Raw genomic sequence first — 19801 nt, forward strand, 5'->3', positions numbered from 1 at the left:
CAAACAGGCAAAGGTCGTCTTTAATTTACAAACCTGTGTGTCTCATGAAGTATTGTTTCATGGCTGAATTGAACATCCGTGCTTTCAGGTGGTGAACATCCCAGAGGAGCTGATCGAGAGTCATGACCTGACTGTGGACTACATCCTCACGCCCACCAGAGTGATCAAGACTGACTGTCAGTTACCCAAACCACAAGGAATCGTCTGGACTAAGGTAAACTTAGATACGCTGCTTTGGCCTCAAGTGCTACCATGGCGCAGTGGCTGTTTTTGTCGAAAAACAATAAATCCACATTAAAGTCAATTTAAACTTAATGAAAATTTTTGCACCACGACTATGAATCTTACTGGGGCAAACAAAAGTTGATGTCCCATTCAGGTTATTGTAATTTTGTGTGGATTTATTATACATAATATAAAGGTTCAAACATGCAAGAATAAATACACCTTAAGATTTGAACCATCATTTTAAATCAATAAACATTCAACAAACAGAAAACCTTTACTTAATGATGGTTGTCAAGAATATTTCCTCAAATATGTGTTTTAAAAGGTGTTTCAGTGTGACCTTTAAGCTAAAAAATTTTATGGGAGAACATTGTTACATTATGTTATTTCTTCAAAGTGTGATACTGTCAGTGTTGAACATAAAACACAAGTTATTTTACTGAAAACATAACCTTTTCAATACAAATTCATTACATCCTGTTTAAATTAAAAATGTCCTCACCTGTCATGTTCAGTCTCATGTCCACAAGGTCAAACATGAACTCAGACATCAGACTTCTTCAGAGATCTTCTTATTCAAACGTGTAGCATCTCCCTGTGGAGACACTGCCCTCTAATGGAATTAATGGACACTACACCACACTTCATCAGATGACCTGTACATCCACTCACTTCACATTTTTGTGAAACTACTTTACACACACATCACTACAACCCACATCTGCCTGATGAAATGATGAAACATATAATATCCACTTTAAAATATAATTCACCCATGTACAGTATATACAGCAAAAACAATACACCAAAACATACCTCCCTTCCTGTCTTTTCCATGGTGAAAGATGCAGTTGAAAATGAATGGATAAAACAAGTACAGTTAAAGTGTACAGTAAATTCCAAAAAGGATTTCCACTATTTCCCCATTTAAATCTGTTGTAATAATGGCAACATTAGTCGGCTGTTTGTTTTTCTATTTTAAGTGCATATTCAATATAGTGTATATTATTCTCCCAAGACACACAAACAATCACCTATTAAACATAAGAGTATAAACAATGTCCAAGCAAACACAAAATAAGAGTTTATTATCTAAGTATACATTTCAAAAGTCGCCTTATTTCAGTTTCTCTTTACAGTGCCGGACGTTAAAGTGCCTCTAATTTACTGACCCTGGCAGAGACTTGTGTCATGTGTTTTTCCACCTGATCATTTGTCTTTAATTAGACATTATGGGCTATTATTCTTATCATGTGGAGAGAGTTTGTGCGCTACCTCTGGGTTTCCTTCAGACGCGCGTGCAAGTAAACAGGACCCAGTGACCTCATAGGCAGGAAGGCCATGTCTGACCATCAAAGGCTGCTCTGCCTGCACAACTCGGCTCCGCAGGGGCAGGGGAACGACGGGTCAAACAGGCCAGTGTTAAAACAATAGTCCCGTGTATCCTTTACGGGACTGGTCAGCATCAAAGGCTGCCAAGACACTTTAAGACCCAACAAATCAAGACAAGTCTTTATTTTTAACTGCCTGGGAAATGAAATGTTCTGCTGCTATGAAAAAAACCATTATTACCTTAGCATGAGTTGTGAGCAGAGTGGAATAATACCAATTCATTTTCCAGGTTTGTTAAGCCTGGTTGGCTCCTCGCTGGCTATTTGTTCTCTGTGTGTGTGTGACACCCCTCCCCTTTCAGAATGACTGAGACTGTCAAGTTTTTTGTCTTCAGCTGGACATGGAAAAACTGGAGAAGATCCCCATCCTAAAGACACTGCATGCTCTGGAGGAGCAGGCTGGAAAGGATGTAACACTGGGGGTGGCGCTTGCAGCAGCAGAGCCTGCTCTGCATACCGCGCAACCCAAAAGGCAAACCAGACGGAGGCCAAAGCGGAACACGCAGCAGGATGCCGAGGGAGAATCCAAACAGTCCGCACCCAGAGGAGAGGGACAGCAGAAAGGTAGACTGCGTCCGGCCAGGGTGAGGAAAGAAAGCAGAGGCGATGACAAAGGAGGTGACGAGAGAGAAATCGGAGAAAAACGAAAGGTAAAAAGTGGACGCAACATGAGGGAGAAAGGCCCCGAGGAGAAGAGTGGCGAAGTGACATCCCAACGTAAAATCCCAGCGAGTGTGACCACAGTTTACCTGGGAGGAATCCCCACCGGAGTCCGTGTTAGCGAGCTGAAAACTGCCCTCAGAGAGCGGGAGGCTCCTCCACTGAGGCTCACCTGGCAGGGAGCTCAACACAGGGCCTTCCTTGACTACAACGACCCCGAGGCTGCAGAAAAAGCCCTTGAGGCTCTGCAGGGTCTCAGTCTGAATGGTCAGAGTCTCCAGGCCGAACTGGCCAAGAGTCAACGCGGTGGCAAGAGGTCCGGAGAGTCCAACCGGAGACCAAGACCCTCACCAGCCCTGAAACCTAAAACGTCAACATCGACGGACGACGCGGCCGAGACGACTGAGCAGTAAAAAAAAAAAAACAGTCGAGCAGCCTTGAACAACCTTCAGAAGAGTTATTTGTGTTTTTATTATTTATGTAGGTTCAGTCACAAGATGACCCTCTCTTATTTGGCTCATAAACATCTAAAGTGAGTGCTAATTGAAAATAATATCATTAAAACTACACAGCAACTGCAAATGTAGAAATATATAAAAGCAGCGTCAGGTCATGCAGGATTTCACGTCATATACATTTTCACCGTATTTAACCCAGACACACGTAACAGTATGTGCCTTATTCTATTTAACCCTCTGCTCTGTGTCCATAAGAGGTCACGAGCCAGAGAAAGCTTTTTTCCAGGTAGCGCCACCTAGTGGACATTTACACAATTTTCACAATCCTTTATATTTTAATACGCCACAGTTTTTGACCGCAGTGTTTTTTGCGAAACATTTTTTTAACCACTCAGAAATTGTGTTTCTGTTTTTACATTTAAAACTCAAATTTCCATAAATCCTGAACTTACTATGCAGATTCAACCAAGAACTGTTATTTCTAAATTTGACTAGAGAATATTTGACGTAAAAAAAAAGCCATAATTAAACTGTGATGATCTTGTAGCAATAACCAGAAAAACCTTTTGCATGTTACATGTAAAAATTAACTCTTGGAATGCAGTTTATGTACTTAAAGTAAATCTAAAGTTTTTAATTTATACATATGACATTTCAAAGTGAAGGGCCTTTGATTTCCAATAGTTTTCTTATTTGTAAGTATACAACCCTACAACTTATTTCAGGTTACGATAAAATGTTCATATGAGTTCATGTTGATAATTATCATAGTAAATGTCAGTTAACACAAATTTAAGAACACCTTAATTCAAAGCAGTTGTGTGCTGTATCTGAGTGTTTGTTTAATACATAATTATATAGGGTTTCAATCTAAGTGATAAAACACCTTTATTGTCCACACCTACCTTTTCACTTTTTACCTTTTTTTTGTGTGTGGCCGGCGTCACCACATAATAAATAAGAGATGGTTGGATGGACTGTTAAACTCTTTATGCCTCTGTTTGTATCACAGTTCACTAAAGCGATCGACTGAACCTGTTTTTTTTGTCTTCAATTGTTCAGATTCCCACTTTAACTGAGACACGTTGCAGCACCGGTTGCATCCTGAGCCCAGCTGTAACTATCGTTGCCACAGTAAACCTGAGGATTGTTCCGATGAGGCATTGATTCAAGGTCAAATATTAAAAGTAAACATACCGGCTTAGGGCATTCATTTTAAGGATACGATATGATACACTTTATTGTCTCTTTAGGGAAATTAATTTTGGTTTCACTGGTGCTGCAAATACGAAAAACACTAAGTTAATTTCCCTACAAGGCAACAATAAGATCAAATTTAGATTCATTTTGGTGATAGTTGTGGCACAAATCTTTAAACTATACCAAATACCAACAGTATCTTACAGATGCACATATCCATACTTATGTAGCCTATATAGCCTGTGTCTTGTTATCTGCATAGACCTTTTTACCTGTTAAACCATACATTTACTTCTGTGTCTGTGTGTTGCACCAGAGCAGAGAAGTGTCCTGTTTTCTCCAGATTGTATTTAGACACAAGCACACACAGCATGTCTGTCTGCACTGAGCAGGATTCTGGCTTTTTATGGAGCTGTCATGCAGGCCTGTAGCTGCACGACGGGCAGCAGCTGTGGAACCCCATCTCTCCCTCTCTCTTTCTCTCTCGCTCCCACTCCCTGAGCCATGCCACAGCACTAAACCTCGGCAAATGTCATCAGTTAGTTAAAGCTAATGTTCTGTTGCACTGCTGTTACCCTCTGTGCTCTGTGGCATTTTACTGGGGTTCAGTCAGTGGTCAGTGTCGTGCACGGAGACGTGTGAAGACAAACCTCAACGACGTGAGCTACAGAGTAAAGTCTTACACAGCACAGTCCCGCCATTTTATCCTTTAACTCTAGGAGCACCTGTTGTCTGACACTATAAATAATTCAAATTATAAACCACATGCAGGAGTTTTCATTTGTGCTTATTCAAACTAACATTACATATATGCACCTGTCTTTAACTATATACATACAGCAAGTCATATGCACAGCTTGTCAAACTAATAATTAGGTGTTTGTACAATAAGAAATCTGATCATTGGAATCAAGTAAAACTGCTTTTTATATTACAAAAAAAATTACAAAATGACGGGATTTGACCTTATTTATATGTGATTAATTTTTGTAAAGGTAAATGTTGAAATTCTGATTTCTGTAATATTTAAGCAACATTTCTTCATATTTTATGAAAGTTTTTTTCTCTCCCTTTTTGTTTTTCCCTTAAAGTCCATTATTTGTGTAGGTTTTTGGTAACGTTATTTTGTCATGGACACCTCTAAAATATTATTATTATAAAATCAGATTTGTACAAGGGTACAGAAATGGTTCTCTCTCTGGAAAAATGGTCACAAGAACCAGAAGAATATATTATTAAGTTATTATTTCCCTGCCTCTGATTTGTTAGGCCTTTACAGGGTCTCACATTTAAAAGTTACAATTAACTTTTCCATTTATCAACCATTTATCATCATTAATGGTCGTTTTGATGAAAACCAGATTAATGCCAGTTTCCAAGTGCGTCGGTTGACGTGGTTTAAACTGTCAGACTTTTGGTTTGATCTCATGAGATTACTGTGAAAATCCCCTTTAAATCGCCAGTGAAATAACAGTGTGGACACGAGTGTGGACCTCATGTCGCTAAATTCATGGCCAAAGACGACATCACGTCTCCCTGTTGTACTTGAATGATTACATTTGATTAATTATATTTTAATTTGTGAAATGATTATCCTCAGTTATTATAAACATTGTGTATTTTATGAAACTAATTATCGCACTATTTTAATTAGTAATGATTTAGGTTCGTTTTCTAATCATGCTGCCCTTTATTATTATTATTGTTATTATTATTATTATTTTTAGTGTCGCACTGTATATACCTCACCCGAGAATCTGTATAGTCACGAGATAAAAATCGAAATATGCCTCGTCATTGTGGATTCGGGCTTAAACAGCCCGACAGATATATTTTTATTTCTTACAAATGGTTTTGTTGTAATATAACCTACACATAAGCCCACACTGATGGACTCTCGCTAATTGTCCTAACAACAACAACAACATATGACAATAATATACACAGTGCCGAAAGTAATGGTCTACATACAGTATATCTAACACAAACAAACAGAACAGTGCTTACAATATATCCTCCATTTTTTTTCATTTTAAAACAAATAATAAGCGTCCTGACAAATATTGCCAATAAAGCATAAACATCCTTGGCCAATTCGCTTGAAATTAAAAATATGCAGGCCTACAGAATAAATAAAAGTTGCGCTTATAGGCTATTCAAAAAGTGCCTTCATCAATTTTTACACAGATATGGACCTACGTGTGTGTGTGTGTAAGTGTGTGTGTAAGTGTGTGTCCATTTTAACTTCACTGGTAATGTAGAATATGTATACGTCCAAAAAGAACCTAATTTGTCAGAAATAAAAAGAGGAAAGTTAAAAACTCGACATAGAGAAAGTAAGTGTGCATTTTTTTCTTTTTTCTTTTTTACATTGGCCTATTTGAAGAAGAATAAACATGTAGAAAAAAAGTGTGTGTGTGGAGTGGTAGGCTGTAGTCATCCGCTCTGCAGGACTAAGTACCAAACAGCAGCCCAGTCTTTACCCCGCTGGTCGATGTTGACTGCATGGAAAACAAACGAGTTTTGCATTATTATATATTATTATTATTATTGTTATTACGTGGTTGCGATGTGATTGGCCTGTTGTCCGAGTCTTTGACGCTGCGTAAAAAAACGGCACAAAGACGTTTAGTCCGGTTTTCCTGTCCAGGCCCCGGGACGCGTCACGCCTCAGCTGTGTCTCTCAGTGGTTGTTTTTTTTGTTTTTGTTTTTTTTTAAATTTTTATTTATTTGCTTCTCATCTTCATTTCAGTTCACTTCAGTTCAATTCACTCGGGTCTGGTGGCGTCACCGAGCCGCTGCTTTGCGCGACACACACACGCTGTCCGCGGAGGCATCACATGACGCACGGCTTGATGTCCTGGTAGGAGACCTGCTGGTGGTGGTAATAGGAGCTGCTGCTCGGTGAGTGCATCGCCGAGGACGTCATGGCGTTGAACGAGAACACGAACTCCTTTCGGTCGCACATGCTTGGAGACTGGGAATGGTACCGCGGAATACCTGCGCATTAAAAAAATCCCAAAAAACACCGATTAAAAACAGCACAAAAAAATCAACTCACAATTTGTTTATTATTTTCCTTCCATGACTGAAAATATAACGTATTATTCTATTTAAAAATAGCTAAAAGTTGATCTTAAAGCGTCCAAAAAAATCTAAAACAGAACTATTTGTATTTTTTTCATTATAGGAAAATAATGGCCAATGATACAGGCCGTAAAACACAATAGGAGTAGATTATAATTATATTCTAAATTGTGTGCATAACCAAACTTGTCTGGCATAATTTCATTGTGTACTTTTGTACAGTTTTACCACTAACTCAAATGTATATCTCTTTAGCAGGCAAAAGAGGAGGCGGGCTTGCTGGGTTAATTGACAGTGGCCCTCTTGCACGCCAGTCCCGGAGGACTTGTGGCCTCGGGGCAAGACATGTTGGACCAAACCGCGCTTGTTTTTTCTTGCCCGGAGATTGGCACGACTCTAAATTATCTCGGAAGACTCGCTGCCCTTTAGTACCCCATTCTATTTCCCTGATAACAACATGTTTTTAAGTTTAAGTTTAAAACTCCCTCATATGTGACTTTTATTTATATCTATCTCTTTGTATTTGGGAGCAGGATAACGAAGCGTCATTTTAATGCAGTAAATATTCTACGTTGTTTGTTTTAATCGCACGTATTTCAGTGGTTTGAATTCACCCTCAGCTTCTAGATGCGATGTTGATTATTCGAAATATAATTACAGCGCAATTCAACGCTCTGTGTTTCCATTACGCACAATGTGGCACCAAACCAAACAACTCTGTAAACCACGAGACCTGACAATATAAAATGTGTATTGGAGTTGTTTATGTGGGCTCGTGTAATGAATAGTCCCCCGTTTACTTAATAACATCAGCACTTTTCACTCATCACTTTTGAAATGGACAGCAAACTGAACGTACCTTGTAAATCTGTGGTGCTGTGTCCGTTCTGGTGCAGGTACGGCTGCTCCAGGGAATGTGTGGGCAAACTCGGCTGCAGCGAGTTCGCCCCCGGGTTACAAGGAGACAGAGGCTGCTGCTTAATGTAAGAAGCCCCGTTATTCAACGAGGCCGTGGGAGCAGGAGCCCACGCCGAGGCTGAGCTCGAGTAGACGGGGTGAGGCTCCATGACTCCCCCGCTGGTGAGCAGAGGGGAGGCAGAATTGTCGTGGTGGGGATAGTCATTCCCAGTGGATCCTGTACAACTTCCCATGTAGGAATGTCCACTGTTGGCCGACAAGTGTGACATGGAGTGACCAGACAGACCCATCCCCTCCATGTTACCTGCCAAGTGTCCATTCATCATCCCAATCCCACTGTCCAGAGACAAGCTGTTGGGCGCACAGGACAGGCCCCCGCCGCTCCCCTGGAAGTTGTAGGACTCTGGGATGTGGTTGAATCCCAGGCCGTTCATCATGCTGTACATGGGTTTCAGCGCCTGGCACTTGCGCCTAAAACCCCTCGGTCTCCTTCTGAAGGAGCCTTCCTCGAACATAAACTCACTTGCCGGGTCGATAGTCCAGTAGTGGCCCTTCCCGGGCCGCCCGAGGCCCTTTGGCAGCTTTATGAAGCACTCGTTCAGAGACAAGTTGTGACGCACGGAGTTCTTCCATCCCTGGTACGAGCCTCTGAAAAACGGGAAGCGGCTCTGCAGGAACTGGTAGATTTCACTGAGCGTCAGGCGCTTGGTTGGAGAGCTTTGGATCGCCATGACTATTAAAGCGATGTATGAATATGGGGGCTTCTCTGGCCGACGGATCCCTGCGTTTGTTTTTTTGGTTTTCGTGGTGGAGGAGGCGGTTTCCATGACCGCCGTCTGTCCGTGCGGCTTCTCCGGAGCAGACATGGGGCTGCTCTGAGCAGGAGTGTGAGCGGGTGGCTGCTGGATCTCTGCCGTCATTAGGTAAATGTCGCCTTTGGTGTGGTAAACAAAAATAATAGACTAACCTATAAACACTAGAAAGTAAGATACTTATTTGATGACATAAAGAGTAAAAAAAAAAAATAAATAAAAAAAAAAATAACCGCCGTCGAGTCAAACTTAACGCACAAGCCAAAGCCGAGACTGTCTTCACCGTCTTCTTCTCTGTGGTTCAGTCCTGCTGCAGTGTGGAGCCGCACCGCCTTGTACGCAGTGTCCGAAATGGGACAAGGAGCAGAACAGGAGCCGCTTTCCACTTCAGTTGGTGTGTTGTCGTGCGTCCGAGGAGCTCACTTTTTACTTATCTGTTGCCATCAGCGCATTGGAAGCTGGATGTCTTGGCCATCCTAATGTTGGGACCCGCCCAGTTCCCTCCTACTCCAGTGGTGGGCTGTGAGCATGCACATCTGTGTGCGTTCATTTTTCAGGGAAATGTTCCCCCTTCCTTGCATTTAAATGGGGGGAATGTATATATCCCATAGATCCTAAGAGCTTATACAGCCTTATTTGATCTGGAGTATTAACAAATTCTAAATATGTATATATATATTAATGATTGGACTATTAACTACATGGACAGGACTTTTTTAGAAGCACAGTTTGTTTTCCCCCGTTTTCTAATAGGGTTTTATTATTTTTCTTAAATTATTATTCATTATTTTTGACATTGAATATTGTGATATAAACGACTATTAAGTTTTCAGATTCCCTTTCCAGTTCAGGCCACATGGCTGCCGTGGATACAGCAAATAGGTCAAGTCTCCAGTCGCTTATTAAACGACTGAAATATTTCATAAAGCATTTTTATATGTAAAAAAAAAAAAAAAACATTTAGCAGAGAACATGCCCCTCTTATTGAAAACCACCCTCCAGATTTCTGTAAAAGATAGACAGGAACATGGGCAGGATGTTTATACAGCAAAATGTAAACATTTTCCCTGGCCTTCTTTAAATAAAAAATCAAGCAAAAGCCCCGTTAGATCAGTTAATACGCAATCTGATGCGATATGTCCGCGTGTCCGTAGCGCCTGGTGCAGATGCAGGACATTTTTACGCACGAATATTGTTTGTGTAATGCAGTCATAATATTTACGCAGGCACGCAGGAGGGGTGCGCACCGAACTGCCGAGCTGTGAGCACAGAAACTCGGACTGGGACTTGAGATCAACTCCTGCGGGCACTTCACCGTCGAAAGATCCGGGAAATAAAGTAAGTGAATAGACTGCTTTACTGTCACGATTCCTCCATGGAGAGTCGTGGCCGCTTCAGCACGTGTGCCACAGTGGAAAATGTGAGACAGTAAATGTGACATAATACCTTATGGGATAATAAGAAAAACGAAGCCCACATTATGTCCCAAGCTTTGCAAAATGTTTTTTTTTTTTTTTGCCGTTACTAAGTTATAATTTACGCGGAATATCATGCGCACCGGTTTGTTTGTGTGTTTGTTTCCAAGGTAGAAAAGCTTACATTTAGTTCGATTGCTGGCTTTTCTGCAGCTGTGCCCAGGAGCTACTGAAAGTCGATCAGTCCATAACCTAGAACTGTTGACAGTAGGTTGCTTATTGTTCCCTGGAGAGCTCGATAGCTGCAGCCTGCAAACCTTTTGCCTCTTCGTGGTTTCACTTAGACGAGCTCTGCTGTGCTTTTTGATCTCTGTCGGCGTTATGTTTCTTGTTTTTCCTTTGACGGCTGTTGGTTCACGCTGTGTTTTATAATACCGGAGCTAGGAAATAGATGGACAGCCTTGCACTTTTGGTCTTGTGCGTAAAAAGACAGGGTGTTTAGAAATGCCAGTGCCTGTGCGTAAAATGCTCATACGTAAAACAATAATTATGTATTCAATTTTAAGAAAGCATAATAACAAGTCATACTGTAAAAATATGACATGGGTTTGTATGGAGTGTCAGTCTTTAAACGCAGCCGGAACCTGCCGTTTCTGCCGCAGGGGAAGCGAGAAAACAATTAATTGCTGGATTGTCTTTGTCGACCCAAAGGTGACAGGCGTGCCGCTGTTAGTTTTTGCTGTTGCAGGGAGAGTTAAAGCCTTGGATAAATGAATGTGAGTATTGTTTTAACCGGTGACTGCTCGGCCACTCGCCTGCAGTGCAGGGCCACACATTTATCAGCGTATAGGACCACCCAGCGCGCACCAGAGGCAGGCGCGCTCCCGTCCTCCCTCTGCCCACTGCCTTTAATTACCGCTGATGACTTCATTCCATTAAGACCCCTCTTTTTTCTCACACGCTCGTTCGCCCCCCATGTCATGTTATTCTTTCTTCGTTATATATGGACCTTTTTATATTTTTCACTCGCTTGTCCATCCAACGCCAGTGTTTGCAATGTTTACGCACGGTGGAAGTGATGCGCGTCCCCCTGCTGTAGCATTCTTTCCCAAAATAAAGCAGCAACAATCTTGAAACTTTTTACTACTTCGCATGCTATTGAAGTATTCTGGTGTATGAAACAATAAATAAAGCCAGCGTCGCTGTTTCAAAATCGAAGTTTGCTCGTAGCCTTTAAAACAACCCCCCAAAACCCTTGTTTTCCAAGGAATGTTTCCATATTTTTATACTCTCCTCATGTAACCGGCCTTATTTGTGTCATTATAGAATCGGTGGCAGATCTCGTTTGTCATTACTGAGGCTCGACTCCCGAGGTCAGAGCTTCCCCTGTAACTGCGACGCAGACGGCAGTCATGCACTTTTCCATGACGTCCCATCATGAAATGTTTGACAGCGCTGCATCCTCAGGAATGCTCCGCCACTTAGGTGGAGGTACACCGCAGAGCGCACAGTCCTGACAGGCTTTCCGGACAGTCCCCGCCGTTATTTAGTGCCCTGAAACCAGGTCTGAACCCGCGCACAATCTCGCTGTCGCAATAATCCGCATGACTACAGACACAAGTGTTTCTCACTGGTTACGTTCAGTGCACGAGACACATCAGTGAGGCCCACAATCTGGACATCACTGTGAAGCCTCTTTTTCAATATGAAATATATTACGTGAGGGTTCATTTAAACAGTTGTATTTTTTTTTAAATCGTGTTGATATCAGAGGCTGTGTACTCTTATCAGAGAAAGTCACAACATGGTTAACTCTACAGTAACAAAATGACTGCTTAGTCACACCAATTAGACAATAGAGCGGGTGGATTACAGCTCTAACAGCTGCAGCTCAGCGGTGTAATTTGATTTGGTCACAAAACTGTTTGAGACACGAGTCCCGAGTCCCAAAGAGTCCCCGAGATTAAATTAAAAATCAGGATTTTCTTTACTGACAATAATCTTTGAGAAATGAACCTGGACAGTGGCGTGAGGGAGGGCCGCGGGGGGTCACCGAGAGGCCGCGTGGACTTTGTTTGGAGTGGGACAGAGTGATCGATCAACACGAGGACGTAGGTTCATCCGACATGAACTTGAATCAAGTTGTGAAGCAGATTCTTTGAACAATGTAGCAACATGTGAATCAAGAACAAACACATAACGTATGCATTTGACCTTATTTACAACAATCACGTTTAAATAACGTTGATATTTTTTCTATTATTATTATTTTTAAACCGAATTATCTTGTTTGATTTCATTATAAAAACACACCAATAGGTATAAAATGTGAGAATTCAAATTCGCATTTTTATCAGTTTATGCAATTATAAGGATTTTGTTATTTTTGTGACATTTTTCCTTTTCAAAACACAAATGTGTCAGAGTTCATATGGCGCTGACTGTATTAAGGGGAAACAATGTGAACAACTGTATCGCTCAAACCGCCAGTGTTACATATAGAGGCTAAAAAGAGTGTGTTGTTGTGCAATAAATGAAACAAACATGCAATTCAACTCTGAATTCGATTCCTATTATTTGTATGAAATGCCATCACGACATCTGTCTCTACATATACATGTATGCATGTATATGTGTGAGTGTCTGTGTGTGTAAAGAATTGTAAGTGAAAATACAACTTTTTCACTGTCTCTGACTTAATTATTTTGGGCCGCGTCCTAATTGGTTTTCTCGCTCCTTTGTCTCTGCAGTGTCGCCTGCGCAGTGCAGCCTGCGTTGTCGCTCTAATTGAAACCAGTGTAATGCAGAGGTGCACGGTGCCCCCTCATCACTTTCCCTGCGCTGTAGGTGGCCGTGTATATTTTCGTTGAAGTGGTGTTTATGTGAACGAGTAAGGACGGGATTGCTAGCAGACCGCTGATTGCGCGCACTGCGCCGCTCCATGGGTCTGAAGTGTGTTTGATGGGCACCACCCTCTCCAGTAATCAGCCGCAGCGCGAGTGCGCGCTGTATGGCTTTTTAATTTGCCTGGTGAGATATCTGCCCCGCGCCTTGTTGCGTGTCCAGGCGCTCAGAGAAGTAGTTCCTCTCAGGTGTTGATGAGTTCAATGTCCATGTTTGAGAGTGAGAGGACTGATCTGCAAACATCCGCACTGCTGAAGTGTCCTTGAGCCAGGCACTGCGTGGCCTCAGACCAGCTACACTTATTATATTATAGGCCTAAACGTGGGCCTGGCATTCAGATCACGTGACTTTATAAAGATTATATTCGTGTGTGTACAGACTGGTTTACGACACAGGTGAGAGAGCCTGGAAGTTTTTCATAAATTTTTGAAACTGCATTTGAATGCAGTGATGGCGTCATTATATCTTTAAGTTTTGTTTGGCATTTATATTTCCTAATTATTTATACAGTATGTGTGTATATGTATATATATATATATATATGTATGTGTGTGTGTGTATATATGTATATATGTGTATATATGTATGTATTTATTTATAAATATCAAGGAAAACCTTTTTTTTCTGGACAAATCATTTGTATTCTATTCTACTTTAATATGAGATGTTAATTTTCGTTTTATTCCATTGGTTATTCCAATATATAAATACACATTCAAATACACACTAAATAATTGTCATAAAATAACTGAAGAAATTTCAATCCACAGTTTTCTTTTAACTTGCTATTCTTTTAATGTTTAAAACAAACAAACAGTAAATCTGTGGTACATTTATTTATTTTTTACACATAAATCCAATTGTTCTGCGTTGTGCCCATGGAAACCTATTATGGTCGTTTACAAAATAAAAATGGACAATAATTGCAAATTGCAGTCACCATCTTATGATATAAAACCTTTAATAAAACTGAAGTAAGATCTGCATTAAATGAATTGATTAGTCACTATGATGTAAAACAAAAACAGTTTGATAAAACAGGCTTTAACAGAACATTGAGTTTAAACACATTTTTGACCTGAATCTTAGAGAAAATAAAAATGATCTGTAAAATGTGTTAAACATTTAGTTTCTTGAATCATGAAGCACTGAGCATAATAATCATCATCTATTTTTGTCTAAAAAAACACGAGTTCATCATACCAAAACACATGAGTCATAGATATAAACATTAATGTAAGAGCTGTGGTGTTTTCAGATTAAAGATAGTCCACTGCCACTGTCTCATCATATCTGTGCTTATTTATTTATAACACAATAAAGCAGATTTGGTTCTGTTTTCACAATTCTCTCCTCTTGACAGCCTGGTGTTTAGAAGAAAACTCTTTATATGATAAAAAAAAAAAATTAGAATAAAGGCACAGTCCATGTAAAATTCCCTGGTTTATTTTGTGATCACACGCAGCACCACATAATTTGACGTGAAGGACAGCAGCGGTGAGGATTTGGCAGGTCCGGAGGTTTCACAAATACCCAACTGTCCAAATGTGGTTCGCACATGCAGGGGAAATTGTTCCACTATTTTAAATACCTGTTCACAGCAAATTGGTATTTCAGCAAGTTGGCAAGTTGATTTTCTTTTTTGTGAACAGCAGGACAAGAGACAGAGAGAGAAATAATAATAAAGCAACAAAAAATGTGAGCAGGTTTAAGGTGACGCCAAGCTTGGACTTCAAGGTCAGTTCGTGAAGAGAAAGGTGCTTGTGTGGGTTCAGTGTAGGTCGTCTTTGTATGAAATATGATCTAATATGGGCTAATAATATTGCTGAATGAAAGAAAACAATATTCATTCAAAATATGCGTTCAATATTTGGCTTTGACATAAGAAGCAACCAAATCATTTTGACTAAATATTGAGTTATACAATACATTTGGAGGCTTCTATATGTTCTTCATTCAAGGTACATGTTAATTCAAAGCAGGACATAGAGGGCATTTATTTCTCAAAATCATTTATCATTGTTATGCCATCAAACTGTAGAACGAGAGTTCCATTTTCCCCCTCATGTGAATGCATCCATGTTTTTTTGTGACCATCTTTACAGATATGACAGCAAATGAATCCTTTAGACACCAGATGTGTATAGATTTTTTTTTTTAAATGTGCATTGCTGTCCACTCCCTTATAAGGCCAAAAAAGCACAAAGAGATTTTCCTTCAGACACTTCCTTGGCGCTCTGCGTCATGTCACTGCGCCTCGCTGCTCCTCTGTGGCCTTGCTGAGAAGAATCAGTCCCACACAGTGAGTGGGAGCCTGTTTGGTGCCCCACCCTGCAGCCCTGCTCACCTCCCATGCAGGGTCGGTCCATCATGGTCGGTCTGATGCAGGGAGAGACATCAATAATAAGAGCTGAAGCAGAAACCACAGCAGAGGACACAAAAGAGAGAGGGGAGCGCAGATGCAGGCCACAGCCGGCCCCACTGCAGGTTAAGCTCCTTTGATACGGCCCTGATGGCAGTTTGATGGGTGCATATCAGTCGACATGGGTTTACATGCTTGTTTACAAAATATCTGTGGTGTTTACGCACAGCTCACCGACTCTTTTTTTCTTCTTCTTCACTCTGAAGGGGGATTTTCCTGTGGCAAGCTGCTTCGGAAAAAGCAATTAAGAATTCCCAAACAGTACACCACAATGGGAGATATCATTTGTGCAATGTGTGTTTCGTGTCCCATGCAGTTTTTGTCTGGAATTGCCTGGCTATTTTTAATCCGGGCACAACTGAACCCACCTAAACCACAAATTGAATGAAGGGGACGAGCAGGCTTTGTAATTGTCTATTGTGGAGCTGAAAGTTCTCTGTTCTGCCATAAAGAGCTTGGTAGTTCACAACTTGATACCCAGCGCTCCAGTCGGTTTAAAATGAGGGCATATCCTCATTGTCTGTGGGAACTCAAAGCCAGGCCAGTGGTTGGAATCAGTCAGGAATGCTTTTGGGATGGTAACTGGATTCAGTTGTAATGCCCAGCTCTCCACAGCGGAACACTAGGGTGGGAAAAAGGCCGAGAGCATTTCCTGAGTGAAGGGGGGGTCCCAGCGAAGCATCACATGCATGGGCATCGTGTGACAGCGATCCTGCCAGATTTTAGACCATGATCCGAAGTGAAGAGCGAAGTGGAGGAGAGTACAGATGTGGGAGAGGTGCGGTGGGTGACGTGGGCAGTGCCACGGAAAAGAAACAAGAGGAAAGAGAGACGCTGGAATAAAGACGAGACTCACAAATACTGAGGGAGCAGTCTGTTAGTCGTTCTGAAGAAGAGCAGGAAGTTCACATTAGTGGTGCAGCAGTTGTCGTCTGTGTCCACGTCTGTTTATTTCACCAAATCTGAATTTATTCCCGCATTAAGTGGGCATGCACTGAAAGTTGCAAGAAGCTTTCAACACAGCTTCATTTTCTGTGTTAAATGTCCTCCTTTTTTGCTGTTCACGCACACACATGCTTAAGTTTAGCCGCTCAAAAGAAATATACAAAACGTGAAATGTTTTAACCGTGCACTATAATTAACTAACTTGACTTGTTTCAAAACCCAAATAAAAAAAGGACAATGTGCTTTCAAGTAAAAGTGAGAATATTAATGGTCCAGTGACAATGAGTGATGGACAGAGAGCAGGAGCTATAGAGAGAATAAAGATGCACATGGGTCAAACTACATAATGTTCTCTTTAAAGTAAAACAAATAATTGGCTAAATGATCAGAGAGTGTATTGCATGTGAAAAAAGAACGTGTTCATGACTCAAAAGTCACAGAGCTACAGCAATAAAATGCACAACGCTCGTGAGACACGCTGGGACTTCTTCTCATCAGTTTGCCTTTTATGGTCAAGTCACCAAGGTTCCATTTATTGAGAGATGATTTATTATTATTGAAGATGAATCTCATTGAGTGTCAAACTTAAAATGGCACAAAACAAACACAGCAGTGTGGTTATCCTGCATTCTCTTCATTTTGTGTGTGTGTGTGTGCACATACTTGTATTTGTTAATTCTGTACAACCATGTTTGGCATAAACACTGACCTTGTCAAGACCAGTACTCCTCATGGAGACCAAAACCTGGTCCAAATGAGGCAGAACCTAATTCATAAGCAACTGGTTAAGTTTAAGGCTAAGATTTGCATTGTGGTTATTATTAGGTTAAGGTAAAGGATGGACCTTTACCTTAAAGTTATAACACTTTTATAGGCTGTCCATATGAGTCAGTTAAATATTCTAAAAAGAAAAGCTGCATGAACCTGTGTGTTTGTCTCCGTGTCTGTGTTTTTCACTCATGACTCTGTGAGTTTGTGGCAAACTGGGACACACAAAAAATCAAAAAGCATGACTCCATGTCTGTTTTGAGCATCTGAGACAGAAATCAGCTGTCAATCATCCACCACATGTCATTTTAATGGGGTGGTTGCACATACATTATTTGAACTGAGATGACATATAGTGTAATTTGTCTCGTCTGCATCTCTGTGTTTTTTGTGTCTTTATTTCTGTGCTCTTGTGTTTATGTGCGTCCGTGTCTGTGTTTGTGTGTGTGTGCGTGTGTGTCTGTATTGTCGCTGACTGCGGCTTCTGCTGAATGTGTCAGTGCATACGAGACGGCTGCTGACTAAAGATGTGAGTGTGTGTGCTTATACTGTATATATACTGTATGTCTGTGTGTGTGTGTGTGTGTGTGTGTGTATATACATGTGTGTGTGTGCGTGCTGGCAGCCACACGTTTGCTCTCTTTTCCCTTGTGTAAATGTTGTGATGATTCTGGGAGGAATCTTACCCCACAGTTGTAAAAGGGCTTTTTATTTCCACCTGCTACCGGCCTCTTTCCGCTGCTCTGCTCTATAACAATGGCACTGGGAAAAGCCGTGGAGAGCAAAGTGATTGATGTCGGACTGTATTTGGCCCTTCTTCAGATTGGGGCCTGAAAGGAAGTGGCGATCCCTCCCTTCCACCGACTACCCTGTACTAGCTCAGGTCTCAGGAGGCCAAAGTGCCGATCAGGACCGAGACATCGCGTTTTCATAAAATGCCAATTGACCTCGGAGCCAGAGTCGGCAGGCATATTTACATTAAGTTTCATAACTGATAATTCAATCTACCAGGAGAGGACGCACAGTGTGATGGTAATTTATGCCATTCTCTTTAATCCCACTTCACCTCCTTCCTCTTATTCTTGTCCTGTCTGGGGGAAAAGCGATAACAGGCTCATCACGACTGCATTCTTTCCATTTTGGTGAAGAGCAGCGTGGCATAGAAGGTAATCTATCATCCAGCCAGTCTGTGCTTCTCTCTCTCTATTTCTAACTGTGTTTCTCTTTCTCCTTCCTCTAGGCCGGAGTGGGCAGGCGTGCGGCTTTGGCCACAGGAAACCGTGAATTCTTTGGAGAATGGAAGATGTCTTATGGAGAGAGACGTAGTGGGCCCCCACCCACCAACCCACCCACTCACCACCTCAGCATGACCCCTGACCCCCCTCTTGTGTTTATATCAGACCGTGGAAGTGAGAAATAGTGATGAGTCACTCTGGATGTATGTTTATACTCTGGAGTCACGCAAGGAAGGAAATCAGCCACGGTCTGCTAAAAGTGGCGAGGTGACAGAGAGTAGCTGCAGTCCCTGAGCACTGCACTGATTTACCTTGAAGAACCTGAACGTATTTCACGTCACGTCTCTGCCGCGAAGACGTTTGGATAAATGTGCATGTACTGATCCCGATCAGTGAGTGAGAGGGAAACACAGACAGATACAGGTGGATTCTTGAAAGAGATTTCTATTTTTTAACAAAAATCATAACATAAATGAACTCAGGTCGTAACGGGCAACTCTGAAACAAATAATCAACTACTATGGTCATAAAATATGTTGTATATAATTTTTACAATTCAAATAACTCCTACCCATGCTGCACAGTGAGTGGGAATAAAATGGTACAGAGCACCCCCAATACACACATAATTATTTAAAGAGTATTATAATTATTAATCATAATATTGTTTTTTTTTGACAGACTACACTTATGCTGAATTTCCTCTGTGAAAACTTTGCTCTCTAACCTGAGATTAACCACTTCTCTCTGGCTGGAGGTCACATGCTGTGAGACAGGCTGAGCACAGAGTGACAGGTCGCTGAGTAACCGACAGCTTCACCAGCCAATCGTTTCATGAGGTCTGAGTGAAGTGACCGGTTGTTTATTACAGTATTGTGAGAGCCACAGGAAACTTTATTTACTGATGACAATCAGGACGGGAAGAGGCCTTCAACTGAACTCGACTCAAGTGAACTGAAGTGAACTGAATGTGTTGGTTAACTGTGTTGCCAAAAATGTTTAATAAAAGTGAGCACTGTTCATGAATCTGAAATGTTTAATTCAATGACTGCACCTTTGTGCTTTGTGAGTGTGGTAATGTCAGATTTCTTGGCTGAGAATTCTGTCCCACCTATTCACCAAGAATATTATCCCCAAAGGGAATTTTAGAACATTTGCTAAACCTTTTAAATATTATTTAAAAGGTTTGGCAAATTTGAAAAAAATTTTATATTTAAAATTAAAACTAGATAGGCATTCATTATGTTTTCATTGAACAGCAACAATACTGCGTGTAACTCTTTTTCTCTTAAAAAGGTTCTAAAATGCCATCAAATACATGACCATTATAATTCAATCTACATCTCATATTCCTGGC

At 41.1% G+C, this 19801-nt stretch overlaps 2 protein-coding genes and 1 long non-coding RNA gene across 7 annotated transcripts in view; 2 read left to right on the forward strand and 1 right to left on the reverse strand.

Annotated features, from left to right (window-relative positions):
* The window catches only part of mthfsd (methenyltetrahydrofolate synthetase domain containing), a 19475-nt gene extending 14772 nt beyond the window's left edge, over positions 1–4703 (forward strand). For all 5 annotated transcript variants that reach the window (XM_044029621.1, XM_044029620.1, XM_044029617.1 and 2 more), the window contains 2 exons: positions 89–214; positions 1955–4703. In XM_044029621.1, the coding sequence (XP_043885556.1) occupies positions 89–214; positions 1955–2692 (864 nt within the window). In that variant the 3' untranslated portion in view covers positions 2693–4703. The remainder of the gene's footprint in view (positions 1–88; positions 215–1954) is intronic.
* A 1523-nt stretch (positions 4704–6226) lies between these two features.
* Positions 6227–9207, reverse strand: foxf1 (forkhead box F1). The gene is made up of 2 exons (XM_044029445.1): positions 7885–9207; positions 6227–6938 (listed from the first exon to the last, which is right to left on the reverse strand). Exons 1-2 carry the CDS (start codon positions 8861–8863, stop codon positions 6775–6777), a joined length of 1143 nt encoding a protein of 380 aa, XP_043885380.1. The 5' UTR covers positions 8864–9207; the 3' UTR covers positions 6227–6774.
* A 512-nt stretch (positions 9208–9719) lies between these two features.
* Positions 9720–19464, forward strand: LOC122771879. Its single transcript, XR_006360711.1, has 2 exons — positions 9720–10093; positions 18450–19464. It is a non-coding gene; the product is annotated as an uncharacterized LOC122771879 (long non-coding RNA).
* The last annotated feature ends 337 nt before the right edge of the window (positions 19465–19801 follow it).

The sequence above is a fragment of the Solea senegalensis genome, linkage group LG7, assembly GCF_019176455.1.
Source record: "Solea senegalensis isolate Sse05_10M linkage group LG7, IFAPA_SoseM_1, whole genome shotgun sequence".
NCBI classification, from domain to species: Eukaryota; Metazoa; Chordata; class Actinopteri; order Pleuronectiformes; family Soleidae; genus Solea; species Solea senegalensis.